The sequence below is a fragment of the Tenrec ecaudatus genome, chromosome 6 (assembly GCF_050624435.1).
Source record: "Tenrec ecaudatus isolate mTenEca1 chromosome 6, mTenEca1.hap1, whole genome shotgun sequence".
Lineage (NCBI taxonomy): Eukaryota > Metazoa > Chordata > Mammalia > Afrosoricida > Tenrecidae > Tenrec > Tenrec ecaudatus.
Genome location: NC_134535.1, coordinates 921,419 through 937,921, shown reverse-complemented (window position 1 = coordinate 937,921; position 16,503 = coordinate 921,419). Strand labels below are relative to the sequence as shown.

The following is a 16,503-nucleotide window of genomic DNA, read 5'->3' as shown; positions in this document are numbered from 1 at the left end:
GCCCACTGACTACAAGGGCTTCTAGAAGACTCTAGTGTGCTGGGGTGAGGAAACATCATCCAGACTGGAAGGAAGGGCTGTTCCCAGGCCCCCTGGGTCCCTGCAGCCAGGTTGCTGGCACTGACTGGGGGAGGGTGGGCTGGGGGTGGTTAGAGCAGGGATCCTGAGGCCAAGGAGCCTAGTCATTGAATGGTTACAGGAAGGGGCTGGACACCAGAGCGTCCAGGGTGTGTGTGGGGGGAGGGGAGGACTTGCATTTTGGGTCACAGAGTGATGCTCTGGGGGGATGGAGCAGGGCACTTGAGGTTGGTGGGAGTGGGAGGTTGTTCACAGGTGCAGTATAACTGGGGCACCAAGGGCAGCAGCTCCAGAGATGTGGTCAAGTGGGCGCTTCTGGGGTCTCAGACCCTGTGCACACCAACGGTAGGCAGGACTGGAGGCCCAGGGGCAGCAGAGGGACTCCTGTTTTATTGTGGAACTCATGGTGGGGTTGGGGGCGGGAGGGATGGGTATCCCTCAATGGGTTTAGCCACTGGAAAGGTGTGCACTTCTAGCGCACCAGCTGCTCCATGGGAGAAAGAGGAGGGCCCCTGCTTCCATAGAGCTCTCCAGCCTCCTCCCAGGTCACTATGAAGCAGCACGCCGTGGGGCTATCAGGGCAGGGCCTGAAAAAGCCGGGTGTCCTGCTCCCCAGGAAAAGCCTCACAGGCCTGAGTATCAAGCAGGAAGCAGGGTCAGTGAGAGGGCAATGGAAAAGGTCCAGCAGGCTGGGGGGCTGGGGAAGCCCTCATGCTGGGACCAGGGACCCTCATACTGGGGCTGAGGTCCCCTTAAACTAGGATCAGGGGCTCCTCGCACTGGGGAGGAACCCCTCACCCTGGATGTGGGATCTCTCCCTGGGGTGGGGTTTCGGGATTGATTGTAAGGTAGCTGGAGAACAAAGAAGAAGTGGCAGCTGGGCTGCCCCAAGGGGAGGGAGCGACGGCCGGTCGGTGTCCACGCTGGGTTTCGGCATGTCACTGCGCCATCTGCACCACCACGGCTCTCCAGGCCTTATCCTTGTCAAACTCCGGCCGCGGGGTCCTGGCCACCTGTGAGGACAGTCGGGCGTTAATTGTACATTCCCCAAGATTCTTCCAGGGGACACTTTTCCAGGGACCCTCAAACTTTTTAAACAGGGGCCAGTTTACTGTCCCACAAATCCTTTGGAGGGCCGGAGTATAGTTTAAAAAAATCTATGAACAAATTCCTATGCACACTGCACATATCTTATTTTGAAGTAAAAAACAAAACGGGGCAAAAACACCCAGCGGGCTAGATAAATGTCCAGGGCGGGCCACATGTGGCCTGTGGGCCATAGTTTGAAAACCCTTTTTTAACCAGACTGTGCTCAGTTGCCATTCCCTGACTGGCCACCAGGGGTCTCGCATGGACCAGGTGTGTCTGAGGGAGCATTCAGGATGGAGGGTCTCACCTAGCTCCCCTCTAGGTGCTCCAGCAGGCACGGACAAGGGTGTCCTCTATAACCGAGTTGATAATGGGTGGGGGCAGAGTCCCCACTCACCTCCCCCGTGGGGGGCTGGACCCGGCCGGGCTGTGTGGGGTCCCAGGGCGCGTCCTGCAGCCTCATGTGGACCTGGTAGCGCGCGCACTGGACGACGGTGCAGGTGGTGAGGCAGGCTTGCAGGAGCAAGACCAGCAGCAGCAGCAGCAGCAGCACGTCGTAAGATTGCTGGTGGGGACAGGGCGGAGAGGGCAGCTGGCCACTGAGGTCTGGCCCTCAGCCTGCTCTGAGGATGGACAGTGGCCCCAGGGAGCAAGCACAAGGTCTGGTCAGTAGGCCCCGGGAGCACCTGGCTCCAAGTCTAGTCAGCCTTCCCTTCAGTGAGTTAGTGGCCAAAAGTGGCTCTATGGTACATGACCAGAGATGACAGTGTGACCACAGGGTCAGCCCTGGGGACAGTGAACTGCTGAAGCTCATGGCAGCCTCCGCCCCCGCCCTCCTCTAGCAGCCACATGGAGCCGTCCAAAGCAGACTGGGCCTCCTGGGCCACCAAGGGCCTCTGTGGGGACAGGCATGACCACCAACGCCTAACTGGTGTCGAGCACTGGGAAGATCAGCTGGATGGGAGGGGGCTGCATTGGAAGTAGGGGGAGGCAGGACTGGGGGGCAAAGAGGAAGAGGAGGCAGCGGGCAGGAGGCCATCAGAAGGAGGCCACCCTCAGAGCCCTGGGGAACTTCGAGAACACACCAGGCCTGCCCAGCCCAGTATGGGTGGCCTCTTCCATGGATCGAGAGAAAAACAGTGAAGTCCTAGCACAGAGAACAGCCCATGGCACCCCATCAGACTCGACAGGAAAACACTCATAAAGGCCAACAAACACCTTGAACTACTTATAGACCTTCCATTTTTGTCAGTGGTTTTCTTTTTGTTGTTGATGTTGGTTTTGTTGTTATTTCTTTGTTGGTCTTGACTTTGTTGTTTTATTTAGTTTTGCGGGGTTTCGTGCCTATTAATGTATCTGCATGTCTATCTAGATAAGATAGGTGGGATAAATAATTCAGAGATTAAGAGAATAGGACCAATGCTTCCGGGGGGATACGGGAGAAGAGGAGGTGGGAGAAAGGGGGGCAGGACCAACCCAGGGACAAGGGAACAAGTGAATTAAAATCAATAGAGAGAAGGGTGTGGGATGCCTAGTGGGGCTTAATCAAGAGCAATGTAGCAGCAAGGAATTACTAAACCCAAATGAAGGCCAAACATGGTGGTGGAACAAGATGGAAGTAAAAAGGAAACAGAGGAAAGAACCAGGAGGCAAAGGACATTTATAGAGGTCTAAATACAGGCATGTACATATGCAAATATATATATATGAGAGGGGAATAGAACTATGTACTCATCTATATGTTAAGAATTAAGGTTGCAGACGCACATTGGGCCGTGACTCAAGTACTCTTTTAACACAAGAACACTTTGTTCTAATAATCCAGCATTCTGAGATGCTCAACTTCCTGACACAATTGCTGAAGAGAAAATGGATACATAATCAAATGCGAAGAAAGCTGATGGTGCCCAGCTATCAAAAGATGTAGCATCTGGAGTCTGACAGGCTTGAAGGTAAACAAGCAGCCATCTAGCTGAGAAGCAACCAAGCCCAAATGGAAGAAGCACACCAGCCTGTGTGATCATTCGGTGTTGATGGTATCAGGTATCAGGCATCTAAGACCCAGAACAAAATCATACCCAAGGTGAACAGGAGTGGGGAGCAGGAGCATGGAGTGGAGACCCAGTGCCCATCTGTAGACAACTGAACATCCCCCTAAGAGGGGTCACAGGGAAGAAATGAGCCAGTCAGGGTACGGCATAGCACCGATGAAACACACAACTTTCCTCTAGTTCTTTGGTGCTTCCTTCCCACCATGACCTCAATTCTACCTTACAAATCGGATTAGACCAGAGTATGCACACTGCTAGAAATACGAGCCCACAACACAAGTAATCCAAGATAGATAAACCACCCAGGGTCAACAATTAAAGTAGAGATACCAGGAGGATTAGGGGAGGGTGTGGGGAGAGAGGGGGAATAACGCCCTCCCAGGGGGGTGAATCATGGAAAAGTGGGTGAGGGGCAACGGAGATGATATAAGATATGAAAATAATAATCTATAACTGATCAAGGGTTTGTGAGGGAGGGCCAGCGGGGGAGGAAGGGGGAAAATGGGGAGCAGATATCAGGGGCTCAAAGTGAGAAGAGAATGCTTTGAAAATGATGATGGCGGCATATGTACAAATGTGCTTGACACACTGGATGAATGTATGGATTGTGATAAGAGATGTAAGAGCCCCCAATAAAAGTATTTTAAAAATGAAGGAAGAAAGCAAGAAAGCAAGAAAAGAAAGAAAGAAAGAAAGAAAAAAGTCCAGTGTCCACTCAGTGTCACTGCTTTTAAATCGGGAGAAGAATGAATGCCACCCACAAATTCATTCAGTTTTACGGGACCCCAACGCTCGCTATCTGGAGCTGGGTGTATCAGATTCAGAGGGCAAACGGAGGAGCAGCCCAATGGGCCCTGAGAAGAGGCCTGGGTGGCACTCCTGGCTGCTGGTGGGGGGGGGGCGGGTGGCAGGTGAGGGTTCACCCAAGGCACCATGGGACAAATCAGCCTTTGACACCCCGTGGAGTGTGGTTTCACCCTGAAGCACAGGGAGGTCAACTCCAGGCAGTGGGGCTGGCTAAACCCTGAGAAAGAGGCCACGTACCTCGCCCTCCAGCCATGGAAGCCATTGCTGAAATGGTGTGGCACCAGCACAGAAACCGGATGAGATTCTGCAACTGGCACAAGCAGAGAGCACCTCTGGACTGAACACAAGTGGACCTGTGGTGCCCTGCAGCCTGTAGACAGCTACATCGTCACCAGAGAAAAGACAAGGCCGTGGCCCACCATGGCACAGGTGGACAGACACAGGGCCAGCCCTTCTAGTCAGGGAAACACAGTAAGTGGGGATCCCTTTAACCATATAAACACAGAAACACCTCCCAAGAGAAAAACCAAATGGCAGCAGATGCCAGCTGAGGGCACTGATGGCTTCTCTCGGTTGGCGGGCGCTGGGCAGCATTCTCCACAGCCCACTGGAAAATGGTAGGCAGGAAAGAGATGCACACAGGCACAGCAGGCCCAGGTCTGTGTTGGAAGAAGTCAGGGCAGAGCGCTAGCACTAGCACATGGGGGGCGGGGCGGGCCCACAGTCGGCTCTCAAGATGCCTTCCTTGCATTAATCAGAGACACTTGAGAAGTAGCATTTATCATGGGAACAAACAAACAAACAAAAAAGCAAGGAAATACATCTCGCCATCTATACCCCAAAGAGGTCCTGGGGCCATACTGGGTTCAGAGTTGGGCTCTTAACAGACTTAACCACAAGGTCAGCAGTTGGAAACCCCCTACTGCTCCAAAGGAGAAAGACAAGGCTTTCTACTCCCATAAACTGTTCCAGGCTTGGAAACTGTCCACAGGGGCAGTTCTACCCTGTCCTGTAGGGTCACTGTGAGTCAGCCTCAACTGGATGGCAGAGTATTGGCTTGGGGCTTCTGTGTTACCCATCCCCCCACCCAACCTCAACCCTGGGCTTTCTGAAGCAGTCTGCATCTTATCAGCTCTGAGAAATTTGCTGACAGCCCTTGCTTTGTGTACACAGGCCTTCGCCTCTTCTCTAATCAGCCAGTGCGTGGAGGGACCATGAAGGAGCAGAGAGCAGAGGATCGGGCAGGGCGGGACAGGGCTCACTGGAAGAGACGGACAACAACATACAAAATGCTTGCTAACAGTGGATTCTGATTCTCGGCTGCCCCTGTGGGTTTCCCAGACTGTCACTGCGAAATTAGAAAGCTGCGTCCCCAAGGAGCAGCTGGTGGGTTTGAACTGCCAACCTCTGTTAGCAGCAGAGCACTTAAACCACTGAGCCACCAGGGAGGGCTCCGTTGTCAACACTGAAAAGGCACCTCAGATCTACCTCACAAACGCTGCTCAGAAGGGCAGCCGGCCTACACTGGACGTGTGACGGGGAACCAGTCCGCAGAGGAGGGAATCTGACTGGGAGAAGAGGAGGGGCCCGGAGACAGAGGAAGGCCCTCCAGGAGAGCAATGGAAACCGTGTCTGCAACCGTGGGCTCAGGCGCCACGGGCCCGCGGAGTTTCCTGCTGCCATAGAGTGGGTGGGTGGGAATGCACAAAGGCACACCGCACACTACACCCAATGACCAGCCCCACGTGCCTCAAAGAGGCTGAAGGAAGCATCTCTTGTCACTGAATCCGCCTCTATCCCTCCATTCCCCGCCCGCAGAACCTGCTGCAGAGGGCTTCAAGGCTGGGTGCCAGGCCTTGCTTCCAAGGTTCCTGTGAGAGACCCTGACCTCCCTCCAATGCTCCGGGGAGCACAGGTGTTCACCGTGTGCACCACCGGGCCTCCGGCTTTATTTCCCGAGTGTGGTAAGAGGAGAGCAGACCTACTTTGAAGGCCGGTGGGTAATTCTTAAAGATCTCCACCACGCGCAAGACGCTGAAGGACAGGTACCCGGATGCCGTGAAGAGCAGCGGGGATGTGATGCTGGTGATGGCGAGCAGTACCTCCACCTGCAGGGACACAGGCATCCGCTGCAGAGCGAGGACACACAGTCTGCCCGGTGTCCTCAGCCCGTGGACTTAAAGCCAGGAACTCCGGAGTCTCCGTCTTGCTGGGTGGGAGGCCTCCCAGCTCCGACACCTGGGCTCGTGCTCGCCCGCAAGACCACAAAGCAGGGCCAGGCCTGCGCAGACTGAGGCCACACAGGCACAGCGCCCGCTCTGCATCATCCGCCACCGCCACCGCCCAGCAGGGGTCCACCTGCCAGGTCTGAGCTCCTTCTGCTTGGCTCACGCCAGCTCGTTCAGGGCCTCTTCCAGTGACCACCCCAAAGGAATCACTTCTGCTCACTGTCCATCATCAGGCAACTAGGCACCCTAACACACACACACACACGGTGCCTCTCCTGGGCAGTGCAGACCACCCACCCTCAGCCCACCCGGCAGCAGCCTCATCACGAGACCCAAACTTACCAGGCACTTGCTGGGGTACTCAGCTGTCACATGGCTGGCGATGGCACTGGGGAAACACTGGGGGGGGAGTGGAGGGGGGGAGTTTGGGGCAGGACGTCCTAGAAGAAGTCACCGCACTACAGCCGCCATGGCTGCAGCTTCCCCACCCAGCAAATTCACCCGGACCTCACTCTGCTCAGTTCAGTCCGTTGGGACTATGAACCCCGAGTGTGCCCATGGGAACAGGAGCTAGGGTTCTCATTAGCCTGACTTTAGGGCAAAAAGCAAGAGCCTCACTGTGGGTGCAGCCACTCTTTCATGCTGGACTACTAACTGCAAGGTCGGTGGTTTGAACCCGCCTATTGACCCATGGGGAAAAGATGCGGCTCTCTGCTCCCGTAGGATTCCCAGCCTCTGGAACCCTGGGATCCGCTCTGTCCGCCCTACTATGACTAAAAAAGAGGTAGGAAATAACTTGATGGCAGGGGTCAGCAGTTCAAAACCACCAGCTGCTCCTTGGGAGAAAGATGGGCTTTCCACTCAGTAAAGACTGAAAGTCTCAGAAGACCACGAGACAGTTCTATCCTGTCCTGTAGGATTGTTGTGAGTCAGAACCAATTCGACAGCAGTGACTTGGGTTTGGGTTTTTTGGAAGCAGTTGGTTCAATCATCAGAAACCAAAACCCCACTGCCATCGAGTCGATTCCACTCATAGTGACCCTATAGAACAGGGCAGGGCTGCCCTGTGGGTGTCCAAGGCTGTACCTCTTCACAGGAGCAGACAGCCATCTTTCTCCCTCAAAGCGCTGGTGGATTCAAAACACTGACTGTGGCTGTTAAATCCGCTCCTGCCAACTTGAGCAAAGGGGTGGAGTCCAGCCTGTCAATCAGGTCATGGCCAATGAGGCCTCCATGTGGGCTTGTTTTTCTCCTGAGGATTCTGGAATTCCTGTCTTCCTCCCTGGAGGAAGGACATACTCTCTGCCTCCTCTTCCTGCTGACAAGCCAGATGGAGCTATGCTGATGGAGCCAGAGCCTTGGAGCTGGAGGAGCCACGTGGAGACCCACACCAGTGCTGAGATGCTTCCACCCCCACTGGATCCACACGACTTTCCACCCACTGGCCTGTGATCTTCCTGCATTCAGCGTCATTGCATGTGTTGCGTTAGTCCAAAGAGGATATGGACTAGTATCAAATATATGGGCTAATATCAGACTTATGGACTTGATCTGGACTGGGCTGGGATTCGTAATATAATATGACTCTTTGACCTAAAGCTCACTCTTACACACACATATATGAGTGTCTCTGGATTCGTTTCTCTAGTCAACCCGAACTCACACACTGACCTAATGGTCAGCAGCCCAACCTGCAACCCTGCATCCTCAGGGCCCCTTCAACTCTGCCAGAGGGGGGCAAATGCAGTGACCACTGCTGGGCAGTCATAACACGGGACTTAGCCGTATGTGGCATTGTCTCAGACATCTAAAACTGGCGTCCGGGATAGCATGCTATCCGTTTGCCACTGCACAGAGTGGGCAGCACGAGGGCGAGGGGAGCAAAATGGAAGGTGGCTCCACGCTTGCTCTGGGTGCTCCGGTCCCTGCGGCAGCCTATGTGTCAGCTGCAGCTTCCCACCGTGACCCAGGGCTGTGAGGAGCATGCTAGCTCCTAGCTCCCCGGGCCTCTGGGCCTTGGTCTCCTGGTGCTGCCCAACAGAAGTGCCCAAGGGGCTGCTTTAAAGAACAGATGCAATTTCTCTCCCAGGGCAGGGCTTTTTGTCTAGTCCAGCTCCCAGAAGCTGCAGCAAGCCTGGACCCTCCTGACCTTGTCTGGCTGCTTCTGCCCTGTGTGCACACATGTCCCTGGGTCTGCTCAGCCCCCTGAAGTGCTCAGAAGGGACTAGGGCCAGAACCCACCCGGCACTGGTATGGCCTCATTAACACAAGAAGCCCCTTGTTGACGCGAGGTGCCATGCCGATGTACAACAGAAGGAAGCACTGCCCGGTCCTGCGCCAGCCTCACAAGTGTTCCTGTGCCCGAGCCCATGGCTGCAGCCGCTGTGCCGACACCTCCCGTTGAAGGTCTTCCTGGTCGTCGCTGCCCTTCTACTTTACCACGCGCGGTGTCCTCCAGGCACTGGCCTCTGCTGTCCAAAGTCTGTGAGATGAAGTCTCAGCGTCCGTGCCCCGAAGGAGCACTCTGCCTGTACTTCTTCCAAGACGGATCCATTTGTCCTTCTGGCAGCCCTGGTACTTTCAACATTCCCACCAGCGCCACAGTTCAAAAGCAAGGATTCTTCTCCGGTCTTCCTTATTCGGTGCCCAACTTTCATGTGCGCGTACTTATGAGGCAATGGAAGATACCTCGTTAACACGTGACCTCAGTAACACAACAAAAGAAATCCCTCATCATAAAAAAGAATGGAGGCTGCTTGGCAGGGCTGAGTCTTGGCGGTTTGGCAGTTAAGTAATCAGGTGATCCTCTCCAGGAGAGGGTCACTGCTTAGAGGTTCAGGGTGGCCTGGAACACCCTCAATCCAGCCACAGCCCTGATCCCATGTAAGGAGGGGCCTTGGGGGCGACACCTTCACCACCTTCTCTTCTTCACCACCTTCTCTTCTTCTTAGGTGCCAGAAAGTCGCCTCTGACTCACGGTGACGTGATGTACCACAGAACGAAGTGCCGCCTGGCCCTGCATCCGCCTCCCCATCTTTGCTGGGTTGGAGTCCCTGGTCGCAGCCACCAGGTCAAGCCATCTCATTAAAAGCCTTCCTCTTGGCTTGCTGCCTCTCCACACTACCAAGCATCACGTCCTTGATGGCGAACACGATGGCGTGTGTCAGGCACGCCTTAATCCTTAACGTGCACCCGTGCTCTTCAACCCCTGAAAGAGGGTGCCCAGTGACAGAGGTCATTTGGGGCTCTTGACCACTGCTGCCATGAGCATTGGTTGTGCACGAGCACCAAGCAAGATGAAATCCTTGGTTACTTCAATCTTGTCTCCATTTATCATGATGCTACCTATTAGTCCAGTTGTGAGGATTTAGGTCTTCTTTACGCTGAGTTGCAATCCGTACTGGTCCCTGCTGCCATTTGAAGCACCAGTGACATAGCTTCCAGCATCAGAGCAACATGCAAGCCATCGCAGTACCACAAACGGACAGGTAACTGCTGGACTTTTCATCGCACATGAGATAAGATAAAAACGAGGAGAGGGAGCCAGAGTGGTGAAGGCCTTTTGGACCCAAGATCTCTGTGCTGAGAACCTCCTAGACCCAGAAGAAGACAGATGCCGAGACACATGGAGATCTCCAGGGAATGCCCAGTCCACAGATGTTGAAAGGAGTCAAGAACCTTCCCCAAGAGCCAAGAGAGAATGCTTCTCCGAGAGCCAATGCCCTGGATTCAGGCATCCAGTCTTTTAAACTGTGAGAGAACAAATTTCTATTTATTAAAGTCACACACTTGTGGTATTTCTGTCACCGCAGCACAAGACCACTGACACCCCTGTCCCCAAATAGGGCCATACCCACTAGGTTGTTGCTGTCATCAAATAGCGTCTAGTCCGTTCTGACCCACAGCGACCTGTGTACAACATACGGAGACACTGCCTGGTCCTGGGCCAGCCTCACCACTGGAATGTTAGGCCCACCGTCATGGCCTTGTGAAAACTCACCTCATTGAGGGTCTTCTCTTTTTGAATGACCCTTTTCTTAGGACTGGTCTCTCATGACAACACGTCCAAAATACATGAGTCAGAGAGTCGCCATCCTCGCTTCCCTGGGGCATGGTGGCTGTACTTCTGACAGGACGGGTCCCTGTGTTCTGCTGGCAGCCTGTGGTCCTATCAGTACTCTTCATCAGCACCATAATCCAAATGCATCAATCCTGCTACGTCTTCCTCAGCGCTGTCCACAATCACGTGTGCATAACGTGTGAGGGGGACAAACTCAGTCTATACCAAAGGATACTCTGGATAGAGATCCAAAGAAACTCTGACCTCTGGGAACAGGGCCGCTTTGTCTCCGACGGCCATCCCACTGCTGCTCAGCCCATTCCGACTCACCATGCTCTCAAGGGATACAGTTTCTAAGGCTGCCATCTTTGCAGAGGCGGATGCCTCATCTTCCTCCCAGGTAGCAGCCAGGGGTCTTGAACCACCGACCTTTAGGTTAGCTGCCGAGTGCTGAACCACTGTGCCACCAGAGCTCCTTTTCTGTTTTCTCAGATGCTGACAAATTATCACGTCTTCCTCTCTGTCCACATGCCCACCAACACTTTGCTCTTCCGGGCATCTTTCCCTTGTTCAGGGGTTGTCCCACATGCGATGGTGTGTGAGTCTGGGTGGACTAGAGAAACAAGTTCATAAACACACATATGTGTCTAAGAAAGAGTTTTATGTACCAAAGCAACTGAATATTGAGAAAGCATCCCAGCCCAGTCCAGGTCAAGTTGATAAGTCCAATATCAGCCCATATGTCCTATACCAATCTATACATTCCTCTTCAGACTCACGCAGCACATGCAATGATGCAGAATCCAGGACAATCACAGGCCAGTGGGTGGGAAGTTTTGTGGCTCCAGTGTCAGTAGAAGCATCTCGGTGCTGGCATGGGTCTCCACGTGGCTCCTCCAGCTCAGGGCTCTGATTGTATCAGCCTTTTTCCATATGTCTTCTAAACAGCAAGTCTCACAGTGAGTCTGCTGCAATGCCTCCCAGGGAGTGAGCCTGGGTCTCGCCTCCAGCGAGCTATTTATCTCCTTAGTGCCTCCAAATGAGGTCATCAAGCTGCCACCTGATCAGAGGCTAAACTCCACCCCTTCACTGGTAAGTATCAAATTGACAGTAGATGATGTAACCACCACAGATGGAATTCCCCTAATTGCAATTAAGGCCATATTGCCCGACACAGGCCAAGTGCAGGTGACCCGGTGTCCGTCCCAAGCCTGTTCTTGTCACGGCTCACACCACGTGTCCTCCTCCTGTGTGCCAGGAGCAGCTCCTCCGCCGTGGGACGCTTCGGCCATGAGGTATATCTGACTATATGGGCCTTTGATGCCGCAGGCCACCTCCAGAGTGGGCCGGCCTCTGTCCCTTTGGGTCAGACACAAGACAAGAACTGGAGGGCTGTGTGTCCTCCAGCATGGTGTCCAGGTGCTAATCTGGACTCCCGAGGTGAGGTGGTGTCTGCGACTTGTCTGCCATTTGGGCGCCCTGCCCCTCTGGGGGTCAGGAGAGGGGAGGAACACACACTGAAACCCTGTGACTGTTCTGTCCTGAGCTCGCCCTGCCTGGTGCGTTCTCTGGTTGACCATCTGCGGAGAGCCCACCCCCCACCCCCATCCCACCTCTTCCCCTTGTGTTTGGTTGGCTCATGGTTCTCTTCTCGGGCAACCAGTCAGAACCAGCTCGAGGGTGTACGCTTTTGTCTATTGGTCTTGTTTCTGTGCAGGGACTTGAGCGCTGACTGAGCACTGACTGAGCTGCTGACCACCAAGTCGGCAGTTCAAACCCACCAGCTGACCCTCGAGGGACAGGTGTCTGCTCCCCTAAAGCTCTCCACTGACCAAGGCCAGACAGAATCCACCTTATGGCACTGAGGTTGTTGGAGGGGTTAGTGACTAGGGCAAGTCCCGCGCGCCGGTGGCTTCAGAGAACGCAGTTGCATTGCCTGGAAGTCTTGGGCCAGGATTCTGAAACCATCCTGTCTCCCACATCCCAGGCTGTGGCATGTCCCTTGTGTCTTCCTGTGGTTCCTCCATGTCAACATCAGTTCTGGTCTCTTGATCCTTAAACTAGGGCTCCCTGGCGCTGACATGGCCTTGCTCACGCAGTAACCCACTGCCATCGGGGGTCATAACAGGACACAGTGGCCCTGCCCACAGGGGTCCTGGGAGCAGAGAGTCCTTTCTCCCGAGGAGGGCCTGGTGGGCTTGACCCGCCGACCCTGCACTTAGCAGACAGCACCTACCTGTGACACCCCAGGGCTGCACAGCAAAGCAAAAGAACCCTATTTCCCCACAAAATGCAGGGTCATGTTCACAGGTTCAGGGGTCAGGACTGCCACATAACTTTGAGGGGGGGCAGATTCAAGTTCATCCATAGCAAATACCCTGACCCATTTGCTCCTCAATCACGGACGGAGCCCCCACCTCCACATGGCCGCGTCCAGGGCCAGAGGACCCTCCCCACCCCCAACTTGGCCACGTCCAGGACTGGTGGCACCATGTACTCACAGCCACCAAGATCCAGAAGAAGGTGGCAGAGAGGTGGGGGCCTGAGACCCCCTCATCCACGTTTAGCGCGATGACCCCACCCAGGAAGGCTGAGATGCCGGAGATGACTTCAATAACCTGGAGGGAGGAACACAGGGAGACATCCCAGTGCTGGGTGGGCTCTGCTAGGGCTCTCACCCACCCCAGCCCCAAACCCCCGAGACCCAACCATCCTCAGGTCCCTTGTGGATATTTGAGGAGCCTCCCCGGCCCCACCTTCGGGCTCAGAGATAGGGCATCCCCAAACTCAACCCGAATCCTCATTGTCCCCAGGCCACAAATCTTCCAGGACCCCCAGGACCCCTGACTCCAGGGCACCCGGCCCCAGGTGAGATCTGGCTGCATCTGAATGAACTGCACTGGCCAGCCTGGCACCAGCCACGATGTGCTCTGCATGAACCAGACCAGGCACGTAGCAGCCAGGGGGGATCAGGTGGACGTGGGTGTTCCAAACTCAAACACCCCAGCTCTGTCTCATCCCAACCAGCCCACTGCCATCAAGCCAACCCCAACTCTCAGCGACCCTGTAGGACCAAGTAGGATGACCCCGCGGTTTTTCAAAGCCATAAATCTTTACAGAAGTAGAAAGACTCTACTGGTGTGTTCAAATACCTTGCAGCAACCAGCCCCAAAAGTAGCCCGAGGCTGTCACTCTCGGCTAAAGTGTGTCTGATGCAAGCTGTGGTGCCTTCAGTCTCCTCAGATACATGGGAAATTTGGACATTGAATAAGGAAGGTAGAAGAACCGGGGCTTTGCACAGTGGTGCTGGAGAATCCTGAAGCCAGCAGACTGCCAGAAGAACAAACACCTGTCTTGGAAGACGTAGTCAAGATGCTCCTTAGAAGCGAGGAGGGCGAGACTTCGTCTCATGTGCTTTGGACACAGTGTCAGGAGAGACCACCCTGGAGAAGGATGTCGTGCTTGGCACAGGAGAGGGGCAGCGAGAAAGGAAGGCCTTCGACAAGGTGGCCTGACCCAGTGGCTGCGTCGATGGGCTCAAACACAAGAACAGTGGTGCAGACAACAGAGACCTGGCAGTGTGTCCTTCTGTAGTGCATGGGGTGGCGACAGACCTGACTGACGGAACAGCACCTAACACCACCACTGTGGAAGCAAATTGACACTTGACACTAGAAAGCTTCGATGGGAACTGGCGGGCAACTGGTGTGTGAACAGCGGAGAAGAACCAGAAGGGGTGTGAGATGCTCGCACAATTGGGGAGGCATCACTGCCGTTGCAGCCTCCGACCTGTTGTTAGGTGCCATCCAGTCAGCTTGGCCCATCGCAACCCAGGGTGGGGCCCGCACGGCCCGCACCGCCCTCGCAACGTGCCTGTGCATAGCTCCGAAACACCGGGCCTGATGCAACCGCTGTGTCGGCGTGTTTTGCTGTGTGGTCGCAATACCACAACCAAAATAAGCAGCACTGGTGGAAAAGGAATGACATCCGAGAGAGTCCTGACCTGTTGTCTGCCTGACTGCCTCCCCCATCCATATCCCGGGCTCCTCTGCCCATCTGTCTACACAACTCTAACCCCAAATAAAGAAAGAATAGGGTGGCACCTTCTAAGGTGTGGTAGTTCCGTTTTATGTCAACTGGATGGGACCTTGATGTGTGTGGGGGGGGGGGCGTTCAACCTGTCAATCAAGGGTAGCCGGATGATCCCTCTTTGGGGGGTGCCCTTTGCACCAGGGAGGAAACCGCAACCTCTCCCTCCCTCTGTCTTGCTAGAACTGTGTGTGCTGCCGGTGCCCGGCCACCTTCCCACCCACCTTGGATCCAGGCAGCCTGGGACCTCCCTGCTTCTCACCTCACCTTCTACATCATCGGCCTGCCTGTGGCCACGTGGCTCTCAGGAGGGCCCCGACCAGCAGGGGACCCGTGGCGTGAGTTGGCCTGGGCTGGAGCGCCTTCTTGCCTAAAGTCCTTTCTTACACATCTACTTTGTTCCTACAGCCCAGCCTCACACAGAGGCAAGGTTTACAGCCCTGCCGTCTACACGGCCATGTCTTCGTCGTCCAGACAATGCCAGCCACAGCTCCCTCCAGCTGCACACTTGCCCACAGAGACCAAAACAAGAGGACAGAAAGCAGATGTTCTCACTGAGTAGGACTTCAGGACCCGAGCAGGGAAGGCGACCTCATTCAGGATGTTGGTTCTGTCCGTGGTGGGTACCTAGCAGGAGATGGGGGTCAGGACACATGGGACAGGATGCAGGAGGCCACTCAGTGCCAGCGGCCCACCCAGGGGTACAAGGGCTCCGAGAGCACCTGAGCATCCCTCACATAGAGGGTTCTGGAACCCCTCCCATCTGAGTCGTGGTGGCCTTGGGAGCAGATGTTCAGACAGAAGTGTTTCCTCCCAGAAAATGAGGTGGTTCCTGACCTCCATGTGACTCTGCCCCCTGACCCTGACCTCCATGTGACACTGTCCCCATGACCCTGCTGTGTGACCCTGTCCCCATGACCCTAACCTCCCTGTGACTCTGCCCCCATGATCCTGCCCTCTGTGACCCTGCCCGTGATCCTGACCTCTGTGTGACCTTGCCCTGTGCGACACTGTCTTCTATGACCCTGCCCTCCTGTGACACTGCCCTATGTGACCCTGCCCAGAGGAAACATGACTGGGGACCACTGTGCTGAGCATTCCACACAAAGAGTGTGGGGTTGCAACTGTCTTTGTGCTTGTGCCCTACCTCCCAGCATCTAGGAAGCCTCCCCACTGAGGGGAGCCAGCTAGGGGGCAGGGACCACAGCCCTCCTCTGACACTCAGGGTCCACCTCCCCCACAAAAAGCTTCCCCTTCCCCTCATCCCCTGAGACAGGGCCATGAGGTTGGCCCCACTCTCCTCCCCTCCCCTCCCCTGCCCTCTCCTGGAGCCGGAGCCCACCTTCCCCGAGGGCAGCTCCCCGCTGGACCTGGCAGAGATGATCACAGTGGCAGCCATGAAAAGTTCCATCAGGAGCAGCAGGACCAGGTTGAAGTTTATCTGCAAAAGAAATGCCATTTACAAGCAACCTCGGGGCGTACTGGTCTGATAGTGGCTGATGGGGCCCTCACACCACACTGGGCCCATCGTCACCCTAAGGCCTAGAATGAGCCTCTCCCAAGCTCAGCTTCCAGCCAAGCCACAGACAGGCCTATCGGGTGAGCAGCCTCATGCCGAGAACCAGCCACCCTCGTGCCTCAAAAGGCAGCGTGTGCCCAGGGAGGAGGCCACCGAAACCGGATGGGCAGGAAAGAAAAACAATGGACAGGGGAAGCAAAGGGCGGAGGTGGGAAGAGGGCTGTCCTGTGCTGGGGACGGCAACCTGTCATAAACCAAGTGGGGACAGATTTGTCCCCGGAAACCCGACTTTCTCTGTAAATGCTCCCCAAGACTGCAACTGAGAGCCCCAAGAGGAATGAAGGCTGTATTTGCAGTGGGCCCACCAGGTAGGTGCTGGGCCTTCCCGCTGGCCACCGGAAACATTTGCTGTCCAAAGCCTGATGTGGTTGATGCTCACTCTCCCGACACAACTGCTGAAGCCAAAGTGGGTGAACAAGTAAATGTGGTGAAGAAAGCTGATGGTGCCCGGCTATCAAAAGAGATAGTATCTGGGGTCTTAAAGGCTTGAAGATAAACAAGCGACCATCTAGCTCAGAAGCA

The 16,503-nt window shown here is 55.1% G+C and overlaps 1 protein-coding gene across 5 annotated transcripts in view; it reads right to left on the bottom strand.

Annotated features, from left to right (window-relative positions):
* Positions 1–1,016: 1,016 nt before the first annotated feature.
* Positions 1,017–16,503, bottom strand: part of MLC1 (modulator of VRAC current 1) — a 33,019-nt gene continuing 17,532 nt past the window's right edge. For 4 of the 5 annotated variants that reach the window (XM_075552644.1, XM_075552647.1, XM_075552648.1 and 1 more), the window contains 7 exons: positions 15,732–15,843; positions 14,958–15,019; positions 12,815–12,931; positions 6,596–6,652; positions 6,011–6,133; positions 1,565–1,732; positions 1,017–1,091 (listed from right to left, as the gene is read on the bottom strand). In XM_075552644.1, the coding sequence (XP_075408759.1) occupies positions 1,017–1,091; positions 1,565–1,732; positions 6,011–6,133; positions 6,596–6,652; positions 12,815–12,931; positions 14,958–15,019; positions 15,732–15,843 (714 nt within the window). The remainder of the gene's footprint in view (positions 1,092–1,564; positions 1,733–6,010; positions 6,134–6,595; positions 6,653–12,814; positions 12,932–14,957; positions 15,020–15,731; positions 15,844–16,503) is intronic. The other variant, XM_075552645.1, reaches the window with a different exon arrangement.